The sequence below is a fragment of the Littorina saxatilis genome, linkage group LG14, assembly GCF_037325665.1.
Source record: "Littorina saxatilis isolate snail1 linkage group LG14, US_GU_Lsax_2.0, whole genome shotgun sequence".
Taxonomy (NCBI): domain Eukaryota; kingdom Metazoa; phylum Mollusca; class Gastropoda; order Littorinimorpha; family Littorinidae; genus Littorina; species Littorina saxatilis.
In genome coordinates, this window is record NC_090258.1 from 2421046 (window position 1) to 2439899 (window position 18854).

The window sequence follows — 18854 nt, forward strand, 5'->3', positions numbered from 1 at the left end:
TTGGTTCCCTGGCATGAGACGACGTTTCCGATTAGTCAGCGTTTACGCAAAAACAAAAACAAACAAACAAACGGAAGAAAAAAACCATGATTTTGTGGCCAAGCAGATTCTCCGGCGTGATATTTGTGGTATGCATTAAAAGCGCGTACTTCATTCTGGTCCTACGATCCCAAAGTTAGTCATGGCTTTAAAGGTGGTCGTCTACATTTTGACTTTTTTCCAATAATCGTATGGTTAGATTTCGCTAAAAAGTTATTTCAGATGATGAATGAACCATGGGGCAAAAAGTTACAGAAAAAAACATATATGTAAAAAAAGTTTTTATTTTTTGGGAGCGTGACTCACGCTTCCAATGTTTACTTTTCTGTTTTCTGAGACCATGTGCTTTGCCTAAAAATATCGACCAATCAAATTATTAGCGGCGCATGCGCAAAGAGTCATTTATGGTCCAAAGATGTCTGCCATCTTGCGCCAGTTACGTAAAAAGCAAACTTGTGATCGATCAGGGCGGCATAGGTCTGAATGTGTACATTTGGGGGACCAGAAACAACCCTGAGATGCAGCGAAGTTGGAATTAGGCGCCAAATTCAACCGGCAAGTGGCAAAAACACTATGATGCTCATTGAAAGTTACGTCGGGGGTGTGCTCAAAGTACTTTTGGCAAAATCGCAAGCAGGACAAAGCCCTGGGAGTTTTTCCTGTGGAAGAGCATGCTGAAACGGAATGTAAGTATAATTGTTGACATTACACCCAACCTTTAGCTTTACTTTGATCTTCCATTAACTTTACTTGTATATTTGAATTCAAACCTAGTTATTACGTTTCACAGTTCTGAAACAAAGCTTGTACGTACATGATTACCATTTCACTGTAGGCTGAAAGGGCGCGTCCGAACATTTCATACTCAAAGGCGGTTTGAAATCTTAAACCGGGCTTACTTTTAGATCTGGTTTTTACATTATGTATTCCTCCACATTTTTTCCTTTTCTCAGCTAGTGTCGTGTCGTGGTGTGTGTCGTGGGAAAGGGAGGGGGGAGTTGCATTTTCAGTGGCCGATTCTACCGTTCGGACAGATCATAGATCTATACAGACGGTATCGCTAACTCGTCATCTATGGACAGATCAAGCTCATCCAGATGAATAGAACTAAAATGTCAATTTTTTTTTAGAATCTTATAGATCTGTTCTTAGTTTTTACGGTATGGCTTCAGCTACATTCAATCTGCGTGTGCCTTACACGAACGACTGTTGAAAAAAAAAATCTCTTCAGAGATTCATGATACTATTCAGTTTTAACCACCACGTTTTTACATTGTGTGATTAAATGATAAGGTGACGTGCATCTTCACGCAGTCGCGCGCGCGCGCGTGTGTGTGTGTGTGTGTGTAGGGGGTGGGGGGATATGTCTGTCTGTGCCCTCTGACTTCAACATAAATTGTGTGTATTCAACAGTAACGTTGCACATTGCAGATCTGTGCGCCAGGAATGTGGACAAGGAAGCAGCAGTTTGAGCAAGCAACGGTAAGCTATTTTATTCGAAAGCTGTTTTATTCGATTACAGCGAGTCCGTTTGTAAGCAAGCTTTTATGATGTTCCTGTACACAACCTTCATCGATGCTACAGGGATACTGTTTCAAGTTTTTAACATTGAAACTGTGTGTGTGAGTGTGTATACGTGTACGTGTGTGTGTGTGTGTGGGTGGGAGAGAGAGAGAGAAAGACAGAGAGAGAGAGAGAGAGAGAGAGAGAGAGAGAGAGAGAGAGAGAGAGAGAGAGAGACTGTCTGTGTGTGTTCGCTCTGAAAAAACGAGAACACGCAAAAATAAACATCGTATTTGGTCAAGGTATCAGAAATATTTAGTATAATAGTGAAGGGTAACATTTTTTTTTCTCATAGCCTTTATTCATCAAGCTGACAGTGACAACATAATAAGGGAACACAGACAAATTAAATAACATATCCACAATTACTATAACAACAAAATATGCAAGCGGACCAATAGTTGCAACAAACTTCAGGCTAAATAACATCAAAAAGAAAGGACCAGGGGAAAAAGAGAGATCACACGTATCTAAGAAAACAGCGGTAACCATTTGTATGTCCGAATGTATCATTAAAACCACGATATCCACATCTTGCCTGTTCTAAGTGTCATGCAATCATGAGTAGCAAGTGGTGTAAAAATTGAGAGACACAGAAAGGCACAGTCGTTCCCATGAAAGCTTTTGGCTCACCATCTCAGATTTAGACAAGATTGTACATGAACAAAGACTTAGATTCGACAACCTGGCTGCTTCATGCGCAAAGTGATAATTTATTTTGATGTGTTATCATCACAGATTCCTGCTTGTGTTCGTTCACAAATCAGTCAATAAAAAACAATCACAAACTGCACCCAGGCTGATTAGTTGATGTGTTTAGCGATGGTCTTTTCAGGCCTTGTCTGTTCTGAGACTGTAAATCGAATAGTTTACTCGGGAAGGACTGAACCTTTCACATCAATATTCAACAAAAACCAACAAAACGTCTGAATAACACATACGAGAAGGGGGGAAAAATTAATGTGTGTGCTTTTGTTATCAGGGGAGGGAACCATCTAATCCGAGCAAAATTACCTCCCTTGATTTGTCTTACGTGATACATGTGCAAAGTGAATAAAAAGTGCATCAGTCACCAACAAATACAACTATTTAGCAGGATCAATTAGTACACTTGATGCATATATGAATGTTGATCTATTCAGAATAATAAATAATGTCCCGGCTGATACTCCCTGCTAAATTATTAGCAGATTATCATCGATATTTGTGTTTCCTATGCACAGCGTTTGTTTTTCGGTTGTTGTTTTGGTTCATGTAACGTTTCAGGCGTATTCTCAAGACATTTAGAGAACTGTTATGGAAGCCTGAAGATCAAAGACAAAAATGTATTTACTGTAAAATGCAAAAAAAAGAAAACGGGTTTTCCAATAGCTCCTGCCATTCTGATTGTGGACTTTAGCATGCATAGCCGTGTCAGAAGACAACAAATATACATGCAGCCCGATTACTTGAAATGTGGCATCGGTATTAAGTGTGTGTGTGTGTGTGTGTGTGTGTGTGTGTGTGTGTGTGTGTGTGTGTGTGTGTGTGTGTGTTTTGATGCAGCTGCAGAAGTAAAGAAGCTAATGTCTTACAATATTTTCAGAAATGATCGCTCTTAGTCTATGTTTTACTACAGAACTGAAGGAGCAATGGTTGAGAGTGAGGGGGTAGGTATGCAATATACAAGTGGGTAGATTTGTGAACCATCTGTGTGCCCGCTAGGTGGAAGGCGTCCATGGCATCCATGTAAGAATACATCGCTGCTCTGCCGATTTAGGATGAAGTCATAAGTGTCCAAGCCATTGTCCTGCAAGAAAAAACACGTCATTTTCAGTCCATATATGCATTTCCGTGACTAAGCTTTGGTTTAATCATCGGCCTGATAATGATGACCTAGAAGCAATAGATTTGTTATCAAAAAAGATTGGAAAAAAAAGTAAATTAATTCTTTCCTTCTCCTTGTATTTATCAATGTGTTTATTCTTTTCTTCTTTTTTTTTTCTTGGGTGGGAAGGGGGGTGGTGGTGGTGGAGGTGGGAAGGGGGGTGGTGGAGGTTGGGAGGGGGGGGTGGTGGTGGAGGTTGGGAGGGGGGGTGTGTGTGTTGTAATTAGTTGTTTTCAAACACTTCGGACAGATACTGATGCGCCGGAGACATAGAATTTTTCGGGGATGCATAATCTTGCGATCAGATGTGCAAGATGGTGATTGTTCTACACTACTCGTCATAAAAAAACTTTACAGATGCGTTTGAGGGCAGACCTTTGTGATGAGGCCGTTTATCGTAAAACCAATTATAATTATGACTGGAAAGGCCTTTTATGCCCCTAACTTATTCAGAAAACAGATTGAGTTTACATGACGTAGTGTCGATACAGTGAAGCCTACAACACAAACACACCCCAAAATCAAATTCGCAAAATCAAGGTTCCCGCGTTAAAATTGACAACGAATCAGAACTGCTAAAACAAAACATGTTTAGCATGTTCTTAGACAAAACAATCAAATTTGCATCCAAAGTAAGTCATGGACGCTATGGCATGCTGAGCGGTGTAGGTGTCAATCCTCTCAGCAGGCATAAAAGGCAGTTTTTAAAGCCGCTTTAGCGGGTAATGAGACAAAAAAATGGTACAAATCACGGTAAACATTTTTACAAATCACGTTTTTGCGCCCGATATTTTCTTGTCAACTCCAAAGTCAAGGGACGAATACGAAATCCCTTGACTTTTGGGGTAGCGCGACTCTGTTACTGTTAATTTTAAGATTTTTATTTTTTATTTTTATTTTCATTACTCGGAGGTCCCATCGTTGGGAAATTCCGGTCGCTTCCTCCCAGTGGAAAGCTAGCAGTGACAGAGTCGCACTACCCCAAAGTCAAGGGATCTATTAGTCCCCTTTCGCCGTTATCCCAATTCGCCCCCATCCCATTTTGGCGACATTTCTTAGGCCAAGTGTCATTTTACCACCATATGTACCATTAGCTCCACATCCCATTTTGGCGCAATCCCGTTTCGCCGTTAGCCCATTTCGCCCCCATCCCATTTTCGCGACATTTTAATGGCCAAGTGTCATTTTACCACCATATCATGTACCATTAGCTCCACATCCCCTTTTGGCGCAATCCCGTTTCGCCGTTAGCCCATTTCGCCCCCATCCCATTTTTGCGACATTTTAATGGCCAAGTGTCATTTTACCACCATATCATGTACCATTAGCTCCACATCCCCTTTTGGCGCAATCCCGTTTCGCCGTCATCCCATTTTGCCGCCATCCCTATTTCGTGACATTTTGGATTGTGGCAAAAAAGGGATTTGGCGTAAACGGAATGTCTTCCTTTTTTTATAAGGGGCTTATTGTCCGTCAGGTCTTAATTGCCTATATTGGACATGAATTGGTTTATACGATTCGAGTTTTTACGCCCTCACGGCTTTTGATGTATGCGTGTTTAGGTGGTATCAGCCATCTGCACTTATGGTAGAATGACCAAGATCTTTAACGTGCCATTGTGGTGACACGGGGGTGGGAGATGGATACCGTCTCTGGGTCTGCACATAAAGTTGACACGTGTCCGTCCCGGCCCGGATTCGACCCAGCGACCTTTCGATCACAAGTCTAGTGCTCTACCACCTGAGCTACCCGGGCCCCATGTCTTCCTAGTTGAATAACGCAGTATAGTAGTATAGTGAGGCTTGGCAAGAAGAATAAATAAACAAGTCGCGTAAGGCGAAAATACAATATTTAGTCAAGTAGCTGTCGAACTCACAGAATGAAACTGAACGCAATGCCATTTTTCAGCAAGACCGTATACTCGTAGCATCGTCAGTCCACCGCTCATGGCAAAGGCAGTGAAATTGACAAGAAGAGCGGGGTAGTAGTTGCGCTAAGAAGGATAGCACGCTTTTCTGTACCTCTCTTTGTTTTAACTTTCTGAGCGTGTTTTTAATCCAAACATATCATATCTATATGTTTTTGGAATCAGGAACCGACAAGGAATAAGATGAAAGTGTTTTTAAATTGATTTCGACAATTTAATTTTGATAATAATTTTTATATATTTAATTTTCAGAGGTTGTTTTTAATCCGAATATAACATATTTATATGTTTTTTGAATCAGCAAATGATGGAGAATAAGATAAACGTAAATTTGGATCGTTTTATAAATTTTTATTTTTTTTTACAATTTTCAGATTTTTAATGACCAAAGTCATTAATTAATTTTTAAGCCACCAAGCTGAAATGCAATACCGAAGTCCGGGCTTCGTCGAAGATTACTTGACTAAAATTTCAACCAATTTGGTTGAAAAATGAGGGCGTGACAGTGCCGCCTCAACTTTCACGAAAAGCCAGATATGACGTCATCAAAGACATTTATCAAAAAAATTAAAAAAACGTTCGGGGATTTCATACCCAGGAACTCTCATGTCAAATTTCATAAAGATCGGTCCAGTAATTTAGTCTGAATCGCTCTACACACACACACAGACACACACACACACACACACACGCACACACACACGCACACACGCACATACACCACGACCCTCGTTTCGATTCCCCCTCGATGTTAAAATATTTAGTCAAAACTTGACTAAATATAAAAATGGGATGGCGGCCAAATGGGATGGTGTCAAAATGGGATGTCGCGCTATTGTTATGACACGGTAGTAAAATGACGCTTGGCTTGTGAAATGTCGCGACAATGGGATGGGGGCGAAATGGAATGCGGTGAAACGGCATGGCGGCCAAATGGGATATGGTGTCAAAATGGGATGTCGCGCTATTGTTATGACATGTTTTTTTAAAATGACGCTTGGCTTGTGAAATGTTGCAAAAATGGGATGGGGCAAAAAATGGGACGGTGGCAAAATGGGATTGCACCAACATGGGATGTGGAACTAAAACCACCCCCACCACTCAGCGTAGAGGCTCTAAACAAGAAAAATTAATAAAAATAAAAGGCATGCATTACTTTGTGGAATGCAATATTTTTACATTTTTACATTTTTACAAATCGCTGTTTTAGGTTCGACGTGATTTGTAAAATGTTTTTACATTTTTACAAACCACGGGTTAACAGTAACTCGCTAACGCATTGCCTTCAAACTTTCGGAGAGTTGTGCTAACACTTGTTGTAAAGTACTTTCGGAATTTCAAGTAATTTAAGACATTAGGTCTGCTGTTATTTGTCATGTCAGAAACAGTTCTTAAATTGACGATAGGTTTTTGCTGAATCATTGAACAAATTTTATTTGTTGAAATCTTCAAGAACAATGACAGATGCGCCACATACTCAAATTTCATGTACATATTTTATCAGACATGGGTGGTATGAGGATTTCAACGCGAAAGTAGTTTTTTTAAGAAGTTGACTCATTCAGAGCGCTGAGCGCAAATGTCGGCCTACGCATAGCAAAGCTCACTGCCAACACGCTTAACTGATCAATGGCTCTTGAAAAAGCATTTTCCAAAAATGTGTGTGTGCGTTTAAACAAGTGCACTTTGAACAGCCATTGGTGAAACTGTATTAAATTTAAGGGTAAATTGAAGCTTTCATTTTTCTAAATGCATGCTAATTCTAAAAAAAAATTCTGTTCAATCGGACAGGGTACATCTTTATTTTTAAAACTCTTTCTGGGATGTCGCATAACAGCAGAACTAATACCTCACATGACTTGAGATTTTGTGTGTACTTTACGACATGTGTTAACACAAATCTCCGAAAGTTTGAAGGCAATGCGTTTGCGAGTTACTCAAATGTACCATTCTTTGTCTTACTACCCGCTAAAATGGCTTCAAAACTGCCTTTTATGCCTGCTGAGAGTATTGACACCTACACCGCTCAGCATGCCATAGCGTCCATGTTAGACAAGATATGTGAACAACACATACTGATTTGGATGCAGATTTGATTGTGTGAGCAAGAGTGACCCTGTTTTTTAAATTTTTTTATTATCTCAAATTGAAGAACAACTCATTTTTTGCCCACACAAATTGATTTGATTCAGCTGTTGTGCCTAGCAGTGTTGTTTTGCCATTTTGAAGAAGACTGGGTGACAGGGTGACCCCCCAAAAATGCAACCCTCAAAAATGCTACTAACTTCTACATCTGTTGACCGAATCACTTTATATTTGGGTGACATAAACTTCAGCTACCGTGACACTTTCACAAAGGGGCAATTTTGTAGATCAAATGGTCAGACTTTTGTGCTATTTCAAAAAAAAAAGTTGCCAAGATGTGGAAGGGTCATGCATAGGCTTAAGTTTATGTCCCCCAAATATAAAGTGATTTGGTCAACAGATGTAGAAGTTATTAACATTTTTGAGGGTTGCATTTTTTTAAGGTCAACCTGTATTTGCCAAAAAATCAGCCTGACTGGGCCATTTCTACTTTAGTATTACGAAGTGAATTTCCAGGATGTTGTTATAACATTTCAAGATTAATAACTGAAACAGGACACATTTCTAAAGATTTCATATAACGATTATCCGCCCTATCCTGACACGCCCATCACTTTTCAGGTTGTTGTTTTTTCATCATAATTTTAATGCATAATTACGGCACATCATAGTTGAGTCATGCACAACTTATGGCGATTAACAGTTTTGAAACTGTTTCAGATTTTTAAGTACTATTTTTGTAATTACAGGTCTTTGACGGGTGGTTATCAACCTCCCTTTACCTATCTTGGTAGTGGTGACACACACACCTGGAAGGACATGTGGCTGCACTTGAAGTAGGCTCCTCTGGGAAGGATCCTCTGCAGGCCATGCCCAAAACCGGGGATGGGAGCCGCTCAGCAATGGACAGGACCAGCTAGCTCCCCCGCGGTCATCTCGTTAATCATGTTCTGACCAACACAGTTAAAAGTCCTATTGTCATGAAATAATGTGATGCATTCAAATTTTTATCCATTTTATCTGTTTTAGTAGATGTAGTATTATGAAACCAGCGGCATATAGATATAATTATAAGCCATGCTCACTTGACCGGCATTCATGAAACTTTGTGGAATTATCATCCCATATCTCAGGCCAATGTACACCAAATTTGAAGTAAGTTGCATAAGTAATTCATGAGTTATCAGCATTTTAATGGGTGGCATGTTTTTTTAATTTTGTTTTGTTGGGGGGGGGGGGGGTTACTTTGTACATGTTTGTGTGTGTGTGCTTTATGCATTCAGATGTATACATATGTAAGAGTGTATGCATTAAATAAGTTGGTATATAATTAAAATTCTGTTGTTAATAAATTGTGTCTCGACTGATTGATGTGATTGTCGATTTTGTAAGTATCCTTTTAAACAGCAAACGGAAGTATAGTGTGTCACCACCGCCCCCCCCCCCTCTCTCTCTCTCTCTCTCTCTCTCTCCTCTCTCTCTCTCTCTCTCTCTCTCTCTCTCTCTCTCTCTCTCTCTCTCTCATATGCACACACACGCATTTACAATATACAGCCCATACTTGAATAACTGAGATTAACATAAGCACTCAAGCAATAACAGAGAGAAGAAATCTTCAAACCATTACATTTGTAACTACACAAACTCACTGTAAGACTAAGAGACTGGATCTTTCTTCCCGATAACTCTTGGCGGCAGCTTCTTGAGTTGCTGTCCGTATGCGGACTCTCTGTGTCCTTGATTCCCTTTAACGTCCCCGATTGCGCTGACAAAGTGTTCGACCTGAGTATCGAAATGGACAGCTTTTGCAGAAAAAAAAGAAACAACAAAACAAAACTGTTAAAAGACATGGACAAACGGTTATACTTGACGGACATGAATCATAAGTGAATAAAATACGTGGCTTATACCTACCATGCAATACAGTACAGTGTTAGTTTATTTATGCCATAAGGGGCAAATGTATAATGAGTTACACGTTTGGCATTTTTAAGAACTATAAATGCATACATGAATCGTCTAAAACATGATCAGGTATAAGAAAACATGATCAGGTATAAGAAAAAAAACACGTACAGATACTCCGATTCACTCAATCACTCGTACTACCACGTGAATGTCACACACACACACACACACACACACACACACACTGACACACGCACGCACGCGCGTACGCACGCATGTACGTACACATACATGCACACACGCACAAACACACATCTGCAGACATACGCACGCACATTTTACACATACACACAAACACGCACATTTTACACACATACGGCACACACATAGACCTAAGAAATACAAAAATAAAAACCAGCTGCATTCTAAGATTCGACCGGAGAATCTAGATCTCTGATTCAACTGATTCAGTTAGATCTGTAGTTGTTAGTCTTGCAGGAAAATCAATGGCGATTCTGACATCGATGTTGCGGGTAGTAGTCTACCGGCGTAAACGCATTATAAATGAAAGCACACAAATCAAGGACTCTTGTTGGAAAATACCATTGTTTTTGATTCCGATCCTTATTTTGTAGTCGAAATGTTTTGTGTGTGCAGAAATACAAATTTAGATCGATTGCAAGCGTTTTAGATTTCATTGTCAGTGTACGTGTGTCACTGTGTCGGAACTGTGCCTCTCGAAACATTCAGTTAGCGTTAGACCTATGCTTTTGCTTTATTTTTATGATGACTCCTTAATTCCTGAACCGAATCATTAAGCAGAGCCTCTTTGTAAACCGCCATAAAACAAAGTACCGTAATGTGCAATGCTGAAAGCGTAAATCTGACTTTTGAGAGGTTCCCTGAAATGCGTCAACTCGGCTAAGATTTAATATCTACGAATGACGAACACAGTACGTGAACAGAGCAAACAAATTGCTTGAAACTGTTTTGTTGCATTAGGAAGCCTTGTTTGCAGCCACTTAAAAGTTTTATACGACAAGAATGTATTGCATAATTGATAAAAAGAACTTACCAGAGAACTTTCGTCAAGCCAGCGGCTGCTCACCGCTAGGAATTCTGGGTGGTTGAGCACTTTGAAAACTTCCGGTTTACATTATGTTCCAAATAAGGATATCCTACTACGATTATGTTCCAAATAAGGATATCCTACTACGATGGAATACATCAATGAATTTTCAAACGGCTACACTTGCTCCGTCCTTTCTGATCGGAGGGGTGTTTTTTTTTAAAGTGTTAGTGAATGGATTAAACATTTTAGCGGTCAAATCTCAATTTCTGTGAGAAAATGTAGACGAGGACCTTTAAACTATAAACAGATTTTAAAAAACCTCTCGGTCTGACCTTCTCCCCAATCTCCGTCATGTCCCCGGCAGCCAGGATGTCCAGGTCACGCTCCAGCTGACACGCTGTGAGCACGGTGCGGTACTTGTCCTCGCGATACGCTTTGCTGAACACGATGTTGTCACGCACCGTGGCGTTCTGGATCCACGCCTGTTGGGCCACGTAAGCAACAGAACCCTGGAGACAAAGAAAAGCAAACAGTCCCATAGACTCTCCTTCGCAAAACCGGTTCCCCCAGACCAAATGTTAACTTTAAGAAGATCAAGATTCTTAACAAGATTTGAAGTAACGAATGAGAGTTATGTATCTGAGTGTAAATAGTTTTAAGCATTGAGCTTACCATGTGAAATGAGAAAGGAAAGAAACTTGCATCGGTCTCGAATAGTAATACGTATCAGCTGAAGAAATGATAACAAATAATACCCAACCAACCATCCTTCGGCAAACGAACTAAACATCTCTGAGGGTGGGTGGAGCTCGTATCAATCATTAACACTTTTGTTCTGATAAATAAATCCCAAACAAATAGAATATAGTCAATGTTTGTAAAGATTTTAGTCAAGCAGTATGTAAGAAATGTTAAGTCCTTTGTACTGGAAACTTGCATTCTCCCAGTAAGGTAATATATTGTACTATGTTGGTTTAAAACGACGTTAAACACCAAATAAAGAAAAGATCCCAAACAAAGAAACAAAAATTGCAATTAAGGAGCCTGTGTTTTAATAAGTGACTATTTATAACTCTTTTGATTGTTTTATTTTTGTTTGTCCGTCAACAACAAAGACGGGATGCAAGTTACCACATAATGTAATATTTAAAACACAATACTTGCCGTGTAAACGATTTGGATCACCTTCTCAGAGTCTGCCAGTCTTTACGTGGGATACAAACATCTCTCTACTTTGACACATACCAAAAATCAACAACAAAAAGTCTGGCCGTTTATTCAAATCGAATGGGATGGTGTTTTTTTCAATAACACAGTCAAATCTGCCCTGGCGACTACCTCTTGATGACGACTGCCTCTTGATGACGACTGCCTGTCCATTTCGACCACCCCAAAGAGGTTCTTTTCCATACAATTTACCTGTTCATAACGAACACTGTGTATAACTGCACGGGCGCAGTGGCGTGGTGGTAAGACGTCGGCCTCCTAATCGGAAGGTCGTGTGTTCGAATCCCGGTCGCTGCCGCCTGGTGGGTTAAAAGTGGAGATTGTTCCGATCTCCAAGGTCAACTTATGTGCAGACCTGCTAGTGACTTAACCCCCTTCGTGTGTACACGCAAGCACAAGACCAAGTGTGCACGGAAAAGATCATGTAATCCATGTCAGGGTTCGATGGGTTATAGAAAGACGAAAATACCCAGCATGAGAGATGTTCAACGTGCGGGCTACTTCACCTGCCTTGACCTCTCACCAATTCATTGTAAAGCTCCTGAGAACGTCAAGCGCTCTATAAATCTCCCATATTATTATTATTATTATTACTATTTAGTTGGTCCTTTTGCTGGTCGTTACAGACAGGTGTGACTGAGCAAAGAGCATGATTGTAAAGTTATGATGTTGCGCTATATAAATGCTCATTTATTATTATTATTATTATTATTATTATTATCCTTTCTTAACAAGTCACACACCTGTTTGTACGGGAAGGACTGCCTTTATGGAATGAGATCAAACCAAAACCAAACAGGTTCTTGCATGGGAGATTCGTCAACTATTAGCATTATTGGCATCATAAGTGTTTGTCTACTTAAAGGAACCACCGGGTCGACGTAATGCAAATGTAACGTTCTGTTTTTAATATCAATAGTTACACGTTCCAATAACCTACAACTCTTGGTTTTTGATTCAAAGCCAAAAGAAAACATGATTGGGGCAATATGTATACCTTCATCGTGACACGTCCTTTCTGCTTGTCCATCTCTCCAAGCATGGCGTTGATCAGAGATGACTTGCCCGCTCCCACCGTACCCACCACCGCCACAAGTCGTCCCTCGGGTATCTGTAGCTGTATGCTGAAATCACAACAATGCAAACCTTTATCCTGAATTAGCTCCAACAGGGCCCACCACCCCAAACGACGTTCAGGTAGCTGTCGCTGTTTGTGTGATCACACAACAATGCAAACCTTTGTCATGAAACAGCTCCAAAAGGACCCACCACCCCAAACGACGTTCAGGTAGCTGTCGCTGTTTGTGTGATCACACAACAATGCAAACCTTTGTCATGAAACAGCTCCAAAAGGACCCACCACCCCAAACGACGTTCAGGTAGCTGTAGCTGTATGCTGATCACACAACAATGCAGCCCTTTGTCATGAAACAGAAACACATAATCGAAGTGAACAATTATAGTGCAACAGTTATTGTCATGAATGGACACTTTTAGACTACTAGTGAATGTGTCCCTGCATGGCCTGTCAAGAGAGGGGTGCATTTTGTTTCTTTGTTTGTTTATTGTTTGTTACTTAATTTTGTCCGAAAGCCACCACTTCGTGGCACGCCTAACTATGCAGTTCCACTTTGCTGGCTTACTTTTTCAAGGCAGGCGTGTGAGACTTTCCCCAGCAGAATGTCGCCTGGTCCACGTTGATAGCAAACGCTGCACAAGAAAAAGAATTTTTGCTTTAAACAACAACAACAAAACAACAGAAATAAAGGTTTACGTTAGTTAACAAAATTAACCAATTTGGTACGTTAATTAAATAAAATATATATACAAAAGGAAACAAAAATACCACAAAATTACATGTACATGTATTTAGACAAAAGTGATTTAACATTTTCCTTTGTAGTGTTCTTTCCAGTGACTCACTCAGACAATTAAGCCCTTCTAATACACAGACAGGCAGGCAAAGAAATATACGCATTAATTTTGTACACAGTCACATACAAGTGTAACTTGAGTCACACACAGACACTGACACAGAGAGACTGATCCACACGCCTGCAATCTCCTCCCTCCCCCCCCCCCCCCCCCCCCCGACAGAAATACCTGACACTATTTTTTGACAAATGAGTCGCACAACACCTTTTCCAGTCAGATTCAGCGTCAAAGCTATTTACATACCAAATTTTGTTTGCAAAGTAGGTTTGCTTAAAAATCTGTATTCCTGTGCACATGCAGTTTCTTAAAATTCTGTGCTTTCTGATTTGAATTTACACAAACCTGGCTGCTAGGCTCCTGTGCGCTCAGCAAATACAATTTCCAAGCAGAAAAATCCAACATAAAGCTGTTTTGTGCATGTGACTCAGCATCCTTCGATCTTGTCCATGGCCTTAAAAACGCATTCGTCAACACACACAAATCCAATGTACCCACCCCCCCTCCCCCTTTTCTTATCAACCGCCACACACACACACACACACACACACACACACACACACACACACACACACACACGCGCGCGCACACACACACACACACACACACACACACACACACACACACACACACACACACACACACACCTGAGTCTTTGACAAGGTCCAAATTGTCCGTGTTCATTTCCTCGGCACACAGGAACTTGTTGATTCGTTTCATTGACACGTTCGCCTGAAACACAAATGAGACATACAAATACAAACTTGATTCAAGATTGTCAGAGAAAAATTTGAACCAAGAAAGAACAAGCAAAAGCAAATGATAAATATTTCAAGTATTTGTACTTGCGTTGTTTGATATATGTACTAATCGGATTTCCAGTTCTTCTTCTTCTATATCTTTTTCTTCCTTTGTAACAAACTAACGCATGTGCAGGCAGAAACCTATCTAACTTCCCCCCACCCCCCAATAAAAAGCAAACTACACCACCAATTGTTACACGACACTTGAGATTGCCACAAGTTCTCAAACGTCGTATAGTTGTGTTCTTTTATTCTACGTCGCCCGTCTTCGCAGCAACAGAAAACAACTCGTCAAATTGAGTTCGAGGATTTATTCAGCATTACATACATACAACTGCACAACGTAGCAGAACTCAAATAGAAGCTTTTTTAACATTCAAATCGCGCTGGCATATATAGTAAATACTCAATCTCGAGAATATTCCAGACCGAACATGATACAACTACATTATACGAGCCGTGCATGGACTAAACTAGCGACATTCTCTATGACGTCCATCAAAAGCGCCGACGCACTTATAATCCGAACGAACTACGCCACGAACTCACGACTAAAACAGCATGGTAAACAACTTGTTTTGACAGGACTAGAAAGTTCACCTGTATTCTCGTCCAAGCATAAATATTGTGTTTACAAAATATAATATCGGTACTTTCCCACAAAGTACAAATAAGTCAACTACATGCAACACACAAAACTGAACCAAAGCTCAGCAACGGTAGCGTTTCCTAACACCACCCCCCACCCCCCGCCAAATAAAAAAACTACACACACACACACACACACACACACACACACACACACACACACACACACACACACAAACACACACACACACAACCGTCCACACACAGACGGGTGCGCAAGTTTTTCCTGACTAAATCAAATATACGAAACTGTGCAACAGAAACTCTTCGTTTTCTCTCCCACTCGGCCTTTAAACAATTGACCTTGACCCTCACCTGGACGGAAAAGGAGATGATGGTGGAGAGAAAGTCCATGGGTACACGTAGAATGTTGAACAAGGCCAAGGTCACGAAGGCTTTGCCAGGGTCAAGGAAGGCGTTTGGTTGTGACAAGATGAAGGTCGCAAAAGTCCCCAAGGTCACCTGTGTCAGAGGTCATTGATGGAATAAATATCTTGACAAAAATGTCACCTTGGATTTAGTGGGTGTCCCTTCTTTCTTTCTTTCTTTCTTTTTTTAATTGTATTTGCCGTAAAGTAATATGTTTCACTGCGAAGTTGCTTTACGTGTAAGGTTCTAGCACACGCACCAAGACTGTCTAAGACAGAGAGAAAGAAACGAGTTCAGGGAGAAGCCAAATGCAGAAACATACATTTGTTAACTGAGAGGAACATGAAAATAAAAACAAAAATGCTTAATTTATGGAAGGTTTAACCAATAGCAAAACACATTCTTCATTAGAATTTCTACTTCGCGGTCTTTAAAATAAACGGATTGACAGACAAACAATAATGCGAAAATGAACAGGAAATGGGGACGCGTAGCTTAGTAAGGCGTATAGCTACTTTAATCTAAATCGATGAAGACATCGACACCAAATGTAAAAGTGAAGAAGAAAATAACTCACCAGGAAAGGTGCGATGTTCCAGCAGACACCAGTACACAGATAGAGAATGGCGATCTTGAGCAGGTAGGCAATCTCTCGCACTCGTATTTTCTCAACACGTTTCTCAAATGACGGTTCCCATGCGTATAGTTTCAACACCTGAAAATAAAGCATGATTACAATAAAGCATGATTACAATAAAGCATGATTACAATAAAGCATGATTACAATAAAGCATGATTGCAATAAAGCATGACTACAATAAAGCATGATTACAATAAAGCATGATTACAATAAAGCATGATTACAATAAAGCATGATTACAATAAAGCATGATTGCAATAAAGTATGATTACAATAAAGCATGATTACAATAAAGCCATCGCATCTGCAGCATAGTTCCATAAAAGGTTGCCCCTTTCAGTAACAAAGGGATATACACTTAAAAAATGGGAAAAGATAAGAGGGGGAAGTTATCTTTGACTATAGACTTTCCTCCTCAGTATGCAGCTTCCATTCTCTCTTAATTCTTACTGGTTCAAATTCCCCCAAAATCGGCGTATAGCTGCTTAAATGGCGGCGTAAAATCGTTCATGCACGTAAAAGATGGTAGGAGTTTCAGCCAATGAACACAGAAGAAGTGATTGAAATAGCGACGAAACACGATAAAGGGGACGAGCTAATGTTAGTATCTAGACTCTTAGACTTTAAATCATTATATAAACACCTTGACTTTTACATTTTATATCTTTAGAATCTTAGAGTCGTTTTTTGTCGGACAGAGATATTCTAAATTGTTCAGACAGAAACATATCGACAATAACAGACAAATATCACAATCTTTACCTTTTCATCGTTTTTATATTTAGTCAAGTTTTGACTAAATATTTTAACATCGAGGGGGAATCGAAACGAGGGTCGTGGTGTATGTGCGTGTGTCTGTCTGTCTGTCTGTCTGTCTGTGTGTGTGTGTGTGTGTGTAGAGCGATTCAGACTAAACTACTGGACCGATCTTTATGAAATTTGACATGAGAGTTCCTGGGTATGAAATGCCCGAACGTTTTTTTCATTTTTTTGATAAATGTCTTTGATGACGTCATATCCGGCTTTTCGTGAAAGTTGAGGCGGCACTGTCACGCCCTCATTTTTCAACCAAATTGGTTCAAATTTTGGTCAAGTCATCTTCGACGAAGCCCGGGGTTCGGTATTGCATTTCAGCTTGGTGGCTTAAAAATTAATTAATGACTTTGGTCATTAAAAATCGGAAAATTGTAAAAAAAAATAAAAATTTATAAAACGATCCAAATTTACGTTTATCTTATTCTCCATCATTTGCTGATTCCAAAAACATATAAATATGTTATATTCGGATTAAAAACAAGCTCTGAAAATTAAATATATAAAAATTATTATCAAAATTAAATTGTCCAAATCAATTTAAAAACACTTTCATCTTATTCCTTGTCGGTTCCTGATTCCAAAAACATATAGATATGATATGTTTGGATTAAAAACACGCTCAGAAAGTTAAAACAAAGAGAGGTACAGAAAAGCGTGCTATCCTTCTTAGCGCAACTACTACCCCGCTCTTCTTGTCAATTTCACTGCCTTTGCCATGAGCGGTGGACTGACGATGCTACGAGTATACGGTCTTGCTGAAAAATGGCAGCTACTTGACTAAATATTGTATTTTCGCCTTACGCGACTTGTTATATTTAGTCAAGTTTTGACTAAATATTTTAACATCGAGGGGGAATCGAAACGAGGGTCGTGGTGTATGTGCGTGTGTGTGTGTGTCTGTGTGTGTGTGTGTGTAGAGCGATTCAGACTAAACTACTGGACCGATCTTTATGAAATTTGACATGAGAGTTCCTGGATATGAAATCCCCGAACGTTTTTTTCATTTTTTGGATAAATGTCTTTGATGACGTCATATCCGGCTTTTTGTGAAAGTTGAGGCGGCACTGTCACGCCCTCATTTTTCAACCAAATTGGTTGAAATTTTGGTCAAGTAATCTTCGACGAAGCCCGGACTTCGGTATTGCATTTCAGCTTGGTGGCTTAAAAATTAATTAATGACTTTGGTCATTAAAAATCTGAAAGTTGTAAAAAAAAAAACCAATTTATAAAACGATCCAAATTTACATTTATCCTATTCTCCATCATTTGCTGATTACAAAAACATATAAATATGTTATATTCGGATTAAAAACAAGCTCTGAAAATTAAATATATAAAAATTATTATCAAAATTAAATTGTCGAAATCAATTTAAAAACACTTTCATCTTATTCCTTGTCGGTTCCTGATTCCAAAAACATATAGATATGATATGTTTGGATTAAAAACACGCTCAGAAAGTTAAAACAAAGAGAGGTACAGAAAAGCGTGCTATCCTTCTTTGCGCAACTGCCACCCCGCTCTTCTTGTCAATTTCACTGCCTTTGCCATGAGCGGTGGACTGACGATGCTACGAGTATACGGTCTTGCTGAAAAATGGCATTGCGTTCAGTTTCATTCTGTGAGTTCGACAGCTACTTGACTAAATATTGTATTTTCGCCTCACGCGACTTGTTTATATTTAGTCAAGTTTTGACTAAATATTTTAACATCGAGGGGGAATCGAAACGAGGGTCGTGGTGTATGTGCGTGTGTGTGTGTGTCTGTGTGTGTGTGTGTGTAGAGCGATTCAGACTAAACTACTGGACCGATCTTTATGAAATTTGACATGAGAGTTCCTGGGTATGAAATCCCCGAACGTTTTTTTCATTTTTTTGATAAATGTCTTTGATGACGTCATATCCGGCTTTTCGTGAAAGTTGAGGCGGCACTGTCACGCCCTCATTTTTCAACCAAAT

General features: G+C 39.8%; 1 protein-coding gene and 2 long non-coding RNA genes across 3 annotated transcripts in view; 1 reads left to right on the forward strand and 2 right to left on the reverse strand.

Annotated features, from left to right (window-relative positions):
- LOC138946889 (multidrug resistance-associated protein 1-like) overlaps positions 1-18854 on the reverse strand; it is a 53233-nt gene that overhangs the window by 22943 nt on the left and 11436 nt on the right. Inside the window, exons 12-17 of the mRNA XM_070318284.1 lie at positions 16018-16155; positions 15387-15533; positions 14268-14352; positions 13332-13398; positions 12686-12812; positions 10794-10970 (exon numbers count right to left, since the gene is read on the reverse strand). Of these exons, the coding sequence (XP_070174385.1) occupies positions 10794-10970; positions 12686-12812; positions 13332-13398; positions 14268-14352; positions 15387-15533; positions 16018-16155 (741 nt within the window). The remainder of the gene's footprint in view (positions 1-10793; positions 10971-12685; positions 12813-13331; positions 13399-14267; positions 14353-15386; positions 15534-16017; positions 16156-18854) is intronic.
- LOC138946887 (uncharacterized) lies at positions 193-8370 on the forward strand. The gene is made up of 3 exons (XR_011449460.1): positions 193-725; positions 1471-1521; positions 8231-8370. It is a non-coding gene; the product is annotated as an uncharacterized lncRNA (long non-coding RNA).
- LOC138946888 (uncharacterized) lies at positions 1914-10752 on the reverse strand. Its single transcript, XR_011449461.1, has 3 exons — positions 9131-10752; positions 8291-8431; positions 1914-3391 (listed from the first exon to the last, which is right to left on the reverse strand). It is a non-coding gene; the product is annotated as an uncharacterized lncRNA (long non-coding RNA).